At 39.4% G+C, this 9448-nt stretch overlaps 1 protein-coding gene across 1 annotated transcript; it reads left to right on the top strand.

The window, feature by feature from the left end:
* Positions 1-4436: 4436 nt before the first annotated feature.
* Positions 4437-5331, top strand: LOC124896693. Its single transcript, XM_047408378.1, has 3 exons — positions 4437-4650; positions 4736-4895; positions 5091-5331. The coding sequence occupies exons 1-3, from the start codon at positions 4437-4439 to the stop codon at positions 5329-5331; spliced, it is 615 nt and encodes a 204-aa protein (XP_047264334.1).
* Positions 5332-9448: the final 4117 nt, after the last annotated feature.

The raw sequence follows: 9448 nt of genomic DNA, 5'->3' as shown, positions 1-9448 counted from the left end.
CATTGATCGTGTAAAACTATAAATTATAATAGTGACCTTGGTAATAAAAAATAATATTGCTAAAGAAACGTTTCTTTCTCTTGTAAAAAAATAAAGGATATCCTTTCAACTTCATTTGTTCACAACTTTAGATAAGATAGTACTTTGAAATGATAACAAATCTTGATTGTAAATATTACACGAATTTTTAAAAGGGAAAACGCAAACAAAGACTAATATTTCCATGGAACTGAAAACTAATAAGTTTATAAAAGCCAATAAAAAGCTTGAAGTAATATCAATATTTGAATTTTAACAATCGAATATCAATTTCCCAAATATGTTGTGGGTGTATTCTGTTGTAATATCAATTTCTCAAATACGCTGGACAAACCTTCAAAGGGCTCTACCAATAAGGATTAAGGCATAAACCAACGAGAAGTAGAAGCAATTCAAAAATAAATCGCGACAAAATCTATTATTCGAATGCACGCTGAATTGCAAGATATACACATATCAAGGCTCTACGTCTCTGCTCATAGTGTTTATATGTTTTCGGAAGCCAAATGAAACTTTCAGAGTGAAAGACCTCATGGCATAAGGGGGAGATGATGACTTCGTAAAATGTGTCAAACAAAAAGTTCTTGATGCAGATGCATTGTATCCAAATGGATTTTTTGACTGATATCAATGTTGTATTTTCAATTACAATTAGTAACGTAATAGTAAGAACAGGCTGAGGATTTACAGAACCACATAATTGATCGCGAGCCTTATTTGTCATAAGGCAACTCTGCCTGGAGATTTGCTTCAGCATTTCTTTCTGTATAACAGAATAATCAGAAATGCAGGGGGATTTAAATAGGACACAGCGGCCTTCTGAGCTGACTTGTATACTTTATGCAAAACAATGCAATAGGAAAACCAACAGAGAGAACCAAAAACAACTCATCTCCAGCCCGGGAGACAATGAGGCTTTCTATTACAAGTCTAAAGGACATTTACAAGTTCACATAGCTCTTGTGGACATTCACCAGCGAGAGCTACACAACCAAAAGTAGGAGTGCGTGGAACCGAGGAAAAAAAGAGCAACCGAATAATGTAATGCCGAAAAGGCGGCCAAAAGTCAACCCTGACACGGTTTGCTGGAAAATAACCAGATACAAATAAGAGTAAGCAGGTTTGGTCAGAGTTCAAGTAGAGATTTTCCAGGACTATGTTGGTTGATGAGACCTCAGCTTCTCCTTGACCAAAAACTGATAAATATACTTCAAATGAAACTGGGCAATTGCAAAGAATCAAAATCTATAGCATCATCTTCATCGACTAGAGCATTGATAGAAGATAGGACCAGACTGCATGGAAGAATTCATTTTGATCAGAAAAGAGAGAGAAACATGTATGTTACAGTCAACAAAATTATCAGCAAGGAATAGAAGGCTTCTAAATATCAAGTGTGCGGTATGTTATACTACTAAATAGGCCCATCCTTTTGTGTAGGAGGAGTTAGAAGCTTGGATGGTCACCCAACTTAGGATAATTGGGCTCCATAATCACCCTGCTTTGTTTTGTCTTTTAAAAATAGCTCAACTTTGGGTAATTGGCCTCCATAACCACTCAAATTTATTGTAATTTCAAAAGTCACTCAACTATGAGAGTTAGCTTTCATGATCATTATTTAAAAAAAAAAAAAAAAACAGTTCGGTGCACTAAAACTCTTGCTATGCACAGAATTCCGGAAAGGACCCGACCACCAGGGTCTATATAAAATTTAATTTTTGGTACCTATTTAGTGACGCAGTAGCTGTAATTTTAAAAGAAAAAATCAAAAAATTATAATTAATATTTAATTATTAACCAAAGGCAAAACTATTAATAGCTTCAACAAAGCTCAACCTTCAAAATTTAAATTGAACATATGACAATCATCCACCACTCCATTGAAAAAAATAGAGGAAACTTTACTCAAGAAGATCTCGTCCCTTTTTTTACCGTTAGATCTTAAATAATTTAAGTAGATAATTATAATAAGTTGTCCATAAAAGATAGGATGATAAATGAAAAATAAGATAAATTATGTATAATAACGAGTTAAAATTTCAAAATCGGATAAAAATTAAATTAAATTAAATTCATTTCAAATGGTCACCATTTTCATTATCCTTTTTTGTTGTTATTTGGCTCAATCAATATGTAGGGATATTTTTTGGAATTGAACTTTGATTTTCTTACGTACAATGAATATGTACAAATTTATTTATTTGAGTATGTTTCAGTAACATATTTAACATAGCCATATTTAAAATAACTCTTATTAATTTAATTAAGAAAAAATACGAGATACAGAAGAAAAATAAAAATTATGGAATTGCTAAGATAAGACGGTAACATTAAACATGGAATTGACTCTTTGAGTACATATGACTAACATATCTAAAGTCATGTTTAAAAGAATACCTTATTTTTTAAAATGAAGAATAATGCAAGACAGAAATTAAATAAAAATTTACACAAATTCTAAGATGAGATGATATAATCAGTTCTAGCAAATATGAATTTCACTATTTTGAGTAGATCACATAACATATCTAAAATATTCAATATTTAAAATATTCAAACTCAAACTGAAGATAACACCATATTAAATTCGATGAGTGAAGCATAACAAGAGAAAAAACTAAAAAAAAAAATAATAAGAATAAGAATAAAAAAGTTGACTGAGAACTCAATAATTAAATATTAATTTAAACTTTCCAAAAAATTTATAGTTGGCATATCATTTTATAGGTATGTAAAATTACACAACAACATACCCAATATATTCCCACAAAAGTTGAGTCTAGGGAGGGTAAGTGTGTGCAATCCATACCACTACCTCAGAGGTGAGACAGAGAAATTATTTTCGATAGACCACTGGTAAGACAAAAACAATTTAGAACAAATAGTTAACGGAATAAGAAACAATAGGTATTTAGACACCAAATAATACATAAACAAGACTATCACTAAGTAATACGACAAACAATGACACATTCTAAAACAAGACGAGCATTATAACCATTAGACGAATAATAAACAAAGTACTCCTACCTAACGTCTCTCTCTACCTAACGTCTTTCTCTCTTACTCTGGCTAACGTCTTTCTCTCTCTCCGGCGAAGTAGACGCCGGAGTAAGAACATCGCCGGCGACAGGTAAGTACGATACCATCTCCCTCTCCCTTCGTCTCTCCCCCTCCCTCCTTCCCTAAAGCTGGTTCACTCTCTTGCCGGACTGTGGGTTACCGTTTCCACTCCGGCGACGGGATAGAATCGAAGTCAATCAAAAAATAATATTCAAAAAAAAAAAGACCAGATCTGACCCGGCGACTTTCCGGCGACACTCCGGTGACGTTATTCCAGCGACCAATCTACCCCAATTTGCTGGATTTCAGCGCAGGAAGCAGGAGCTGAATACTTGATCTACGTATCCCGGTGACTTCTAACCTCGAAACTTTATTTTAACGCACTATCTTGTATCACGCCTTTTTATATTGTCTCCACTGTTTAAATTTTGTGTTGGTTATTTTGCTACGGGCTGCGTGGTATTTCTAGGCTGTCTGGTTATCTTCACTAATTATTTCTAGCATCTGTTCTTGAAATTTTTGTTGCGTTGTATGCTTTGCGTTTGCATTTTATAGTTATTGCAGTTTTTAGCCTTCTCTGTTCTTTCCGTGAGTGGTGGCTTGGGTGGCTAATGGTGGAGTTGGGTCATGTCCTAGGGGGTTGGGGTGGGTTAGGTTGGAGATTCGGAGTACGAGGTTTTAAGGGAGGGGATAAGAGAGATGATAGGTTGAGGGTAGGGTCGTGGAACATAGGGACCTTTCAAGGTAAGTCAATAGAACTGGTAAAGATTCTTAGGAAGAGAAGAATCAATATTGCGTGTGTCAAGAGACCAAGTGGGTAGGTTCTAAGGCTAGGGATGTTGATGGGTACAAGTTGTGGTACTCGGGTAGTAAGACGCGTAGGTATCTTAGTGGACGAAGAGCTTAGGGGGCAGGTAGTAGAGGTTAAAAGGGTTAGTGATAAAGTGATGTCTATCAAGTTAATTGTTGGGGGTCTTCTGTGAACATCTGTAGTGCGTACGCGCCACAGGCGGGCCTGGACGAGGAGGAGAAGAAGAAATTTTGGGAGGTTTTGGACGAGGTGGTAAGAGGCATGCCTACTTCAGAAATATTTTCATATGAGGGGATTTTAATGGGCACATCGGGTCTCTGCCGATGGGTTATGATGATGTGCATGGAGGTTTCGGGTTTGGGGATAGGAATGTTGAGGGAGCTGCTCTTTTAGATTTGCGAGGGCCTTTGGGTTAGTAGTAGTGAATTCCAGCTTTCCGAAGGAGGAGCATCTGGTTACTTTTCGTAGTAGGCTAGCCAAGACTCAAATTGACTTTTTGCTGCTTAGGAAGGGGGATAGAGCAATGTGTAAGGATTGTAAGGTTATCCCAAGTGAGAATCTTGCGACCCAGCATAGACTTCTAGTGATGGACTTGGGTATCAAGAAGGGCAAGAAGAGACGGGGTGGGGAGGGTCGTCCTAGAGTTAGGTGGGGTGGACTGACTCCAACTAGTGCTCTAGAGATAGGGGCGAAGTTGGAAGGGATGGGAGTTTGGGAGGATAGCGGGGACGTGGATAGTATGTGGGATAGGGCTGCGGGATGCATCAAAGAATTTGCTAAAGAAGTGTTGGGTGTCTCGAGGGGATTGGTGGTGGAATGAAGATGTTAAGAAGAAGGTAGAGACGAAGAAGGCGACTTATGTTAAGTTGGTGGAGAGTAGGGATGAAGAGGAAAAACGGGTTAGTATGGAGGAGTATAAGTTAGCTAAGAAGGAGGCTAATTTAGCAGTTTCAACTGCTAAGACAGCAGCTTTTGAGAGTTTGTATACGGGGTTAGAGGAGAAAGGCGGGGAAAAAAGGTTGTTTAGGCTTGCCAAGGCTAGGGAGCAAAAGGGTCGGGATCTGGATCAAGTAAAGAGCATTAAGGGGGAAGATGGCAGAGTATTGGTAAAGGACGCCCTCATTAAGAAAAGATGGCAGTCGTACTTTCATAAGCTCTTGAATGACGAGGGGAATAGAGGTGTTGTGCTAGGGGAGTTGGAGCATACCGGGGAGTGTCGCGATTTCGGCTATTGTCGGCGTTTTAAAGTAGAGGAGGTCAGCGAGGCTATTCGCAAGATGCGAATGGGCAGGGTAACGGGGCCCGACGAGATTCAGGTGGATTTTTGGAAGTTTTCTAGCGTGGCTGGGTTAAGGTGGCTGACCAACCTGTTTAACAACATTTTCAAGTCCGCGAAGATGCCTGAGGCGTGGAGATAAAGCACGATAATTCTTCTATATAAGAAGAAGGGTGTCATTCAGAGTTGCAACAACTACCGAGGAATTAAGTTGTTGAGTCACACGATGAAGATTTGGGAGAGGGTGGTGGAGCAAAGGTTGAGAAATATTGTGTCTATTTCGGAGAATCAATTTGGATTTATGCCTGGTCGCTCGACGACTGAGGCAATTCACCTTGTGCGGAGACTGGTAGCAGTATAGAGAGAGGAAAAGAGATCTTCACATGGTGTTTATTGACTTGGAAAAGACGTATGACAAGGTCCCTAGAGAGGTTCTTTGGAGATGCTTGGAGGCGGGGGGGTTCTTGTGGCGTACATTAGAGCGATTAAGGATATGTATGAAGGGGCAAAAACTCAAGTAAGGATGGTGGGAGGAGATTCTGAGCACTTTTCGGTCTTGACAGGGTTGCATCAGGGATCAGCTCTTAATCCGTTCTTATTTGCCGTGGTGATGGATGTGCTGACGCGGAGCTTACAAGGCGAGGTGCCTTGGTGTATGCTTTTTGCGGATGATGTAGTTTTGATTGATGAGTCGCGGCAAGGTGTTAATGATAAGCTGGAGGTTTGGAGACAAACTCTGGAGTCTAAAGATTTCGGATTGAGTAGGACCAAGACGGAGTATTTGGAGTGTAAGTTTAGTGACTCGAGGCAAGAGGAGGAGGTGGTGGTGAAGTTGGACTCTCAGGCAGTTTGCAAGAGGGATAGTTTTAAGTATCTTGGGTCTACGATCCAGGGAAATGGAGAGATAAATGAGGATGTCTCGCACCGTATTGGGGCAGGTTGGATGAAATAGAGGCTCGCTTCGGGGATTTTATCTGATAAGAAGGTGCCTCCCAAGTTAAAGGCAAATTCTATAGAGTTACAGTCCGGCCGGCTATGTTGTACGGAGCAGGGTGTTGGCCAGTTAAGACTTCCCATATCCAAAAGTTGAAGGTGGCAGAAATAAGGATGTTGCATTGGATGTGTGCTTACAAGGGCTGACAGGGTTAGGAATGAGATTATTCGGGAGAAGGTGGGAGTGGTATCGGTGGAGAAAAAAATGCGGGAAGTGAGGTTGAGATGGTTTGGTCATGTGATGATGAGGGGCACGGATGCCCCAGTTCGTAGGTGTGAGAGACTAGCGTTAGATGGTTTCAAGCAGGGTAGGGGTAGATCGAAGAAATACTGGAGAGAAGTGATTAGACGTGACATGGAGCAATTACGTCTCACTGAGGACATGACCCTGGATAGGAAGGTTTGAAGGAAAAACACTAGGATATAGAGATAAGGTGGGTGGATGAATCGTAGTCCGTAGTTATGAGGGTTTTGGTGTCTTTTGTTTGGTATTGTACATTACTTTTGTGGATGTTGTATCTATGTTAGTTTTATCATGTTTCATGCTTTGAATATTTTTGTATATTGTCCTGTGTCTTGAGCCGGGGGTCTATCGGAAACAGTCTCTGTACTTCTTTAGAGGTAGTGGTATGGACTGCGTACATTCTACCCTCCCCAGACCCCACTAGGTGGGAATATACTGGGTTTGATGTTGTTGTTGTCCTACCTACTAACAAAGATGCACTGCATCCTAATAACGCATCATCCACACCTTCCTATCTAGGGTATATCCTCGGTAAGTTGAAGTTGCTCCATGTCATGTCTAATCACCTCCCTCCAATATTTCTACGGTCTACCTCTACCTCGCTTGAAACCATCTCTAGTCAATCTCTCACAATTCCGCACTAGGGCATCAATGGACCTCTACATTACATGCTCGAACCATCTCAATCTCTCTTCCCACCTCTCGACTGCCACCAAAGTCACTCTCATCTTATCTCGAATAATCTCATTTCTAATCCTATCTTTCCTAGTAAACCCACACATCCATCCCAGCATTCTCATCTATGTTACCTTCATCTTTTGGACGTGAGAGTTTTTGACTGGCTAACATTCCTCCCATACAACATAGCTAGTCTAGCCATCACTCCGTAGAACTTACTTAAAGCTATCTCTATTTTGTATGGCATGAGTATCAACCTTCACAACCACATCAGCCCTCATGTGTCACTTTGCTGAATTTGCGCTCCAAATATTCCGTCTTGGACCTCAACCTAAACCCTTTGAACTCTAGGGTTTGCCTCCACACCTCCAACTTAGCATTTACCCCTCCACGGATCTCGCCAATCAAGACTACATCAACCGCAAATAGCATACACCATGGCACCTCACCTTGAATTTGCCACATCAATACATCCATCACCAAGGCAAATAAAAAAATCGATCCTCAGTGTAACCTCATCAAGACAGGAAAGTGCTCAGAGTCCCCTCCCACAGTCCTAAAACAAGTCTTGGCTCCTTCGTACATATCCTTTATCATTGTAGTATACGCCACAGATATCTAGCTCTGAGCACCCTCACCTCCCTCCCTCCGTCCCTCCCTCACTGGGACTATCACGGGTTTTTTCTAAGTAGATGAACACCATATGCGAGTCCTCTATCTTCCTCTCCCTATGTTGCCTCCCTCTTCCTCTCCCTATGTTGCTCCACCAATCTCCATACGAGATGGATGGCTTTAATAGTCAAGCATCCTGGCATGAAACCGAACTGATTCTTAAAAATAGCCACAATTCTTCTTAACCTCAACTTAACTACCCTTTCCCAAACCTTCATAGTGTGACTTAACACTTTGATACCCCTATAATTGTTGCAATCCTGAATGTCACCCTTGTTCATATACAACAGACTTATCGTACTCTATCTCCAAGCTTCAGGCATCTTTGTCATCCTGAAAATAATGTTAACCAACCCAGTCAGTCACTCCATACATGCTCTTTCTGTGCACTTTTAAAAATCCACCGAAATCTTGTCTTAGCTCAGTCACTCTTACCTGATACTAGCATGGACCCTTCAAGACCATTTACTCATAGTAGAGCAAAAACGCTTCAAGATCTACAAACAATGTTTGCAAGGAAAGAGGCTTTAGAGGAACTTGAAGGGTAACAAAGGTAGACATTCAATGCATGGAAGGTCAATCGATGATAAGAAGGGGAAGAGAAAGGGTTAAGTGTACAAACAGTCACTTTTTAAATTCAAAGATTTACAAAAGAGAAGAAAGCTAAACAAAGCCCTTGTTTCATTAAGGACATATTTGTAAGAACTAATTGTCCTCTTATTTCTTAGTATATATAGGATATTTTCTTCTTTTACATGGGAGTTTGGATGAATATTGACATTTTTGAGAAATTGTATTTTCTTAGTAAATTCCCTTAAGAGATTAGTGAAGTAATTAGTGTAGATATGGATTAATTAGTGTTGATCTTGGAACTATAAGTAAACTTTTGACTTGATTAATCGAAGAATTACCCATTTGTGGTTCTTGTATCATTGATTGTTCAAGCTAGAATTTGTATTTGAGTGTTGAAATTAATTGAGAGGTGAGGATATCAAGTCCCTTGTTGCCCATAATCTCAAAACTTAGATATTAATCCACATATTCATCTGTTTGTTTTTTTTTTGGAAAAAACATGTTTTCCCCCCTAAAGTTGCAACGAAAACTCACTTTAGCCATTAAACTTAACCAGTAATTGTTTACCCACCTTTAACAACTTTCAAGTGAATTAAATACAACCTCAAAATCACAATCCCACTCTCACAACAGAGTGCATCACACGCGTCATGTCATTGTCAAATCAGTGCCACATCAGTGTCATGTCATTGTCATGTAAGAAATTATAATTTTAAAAAAAAAGTAATCTCACACACATACTATTTTTATATATATATTTTAAAAAAGTAAAAAATATATCTGTACTATTTATATATATATATATATACATATAAAATATTTTTTAAAATATATATATTAAATAAAACATGCCTCCCCCCCCCCCCCCCCCAAACCATTTTCCTTCTTCAGACCCCCCACCCGTTCCCCCTGCCTCTAGATTCACTTCTAGAAACCATCACACCTGAGAGCTTGTTGACCTCATACAGCAATGCGGCTGAGAAAAAGAAGCTGCATTAAGAACACCCAATCAGATTTATAAACATTATACTAAGACACCAGCTGTACTGCAGACAAGTTCTTGAATGACAACGTTTCTATGAGCTAAAAAGATTATTTA

Source organism: Capsicum annuum, chromosome 3 (assembly GCF_002878395.1).
Source record: "Capsicum annuum cultivar UCD-10X-F1 chromosome 3, UCD10Xv1.1, whole genome shotgun sequence".
Lineage (NCBI taxonomy): Eukaryota > Viridiplantae > Streptophyta > Magnoliopsida > Solanales > Solanaceae > Capsicum > Capsicum annuum.
This window is presented reverse-complemented; position numbering and strand designations above follow the sequence as displayed.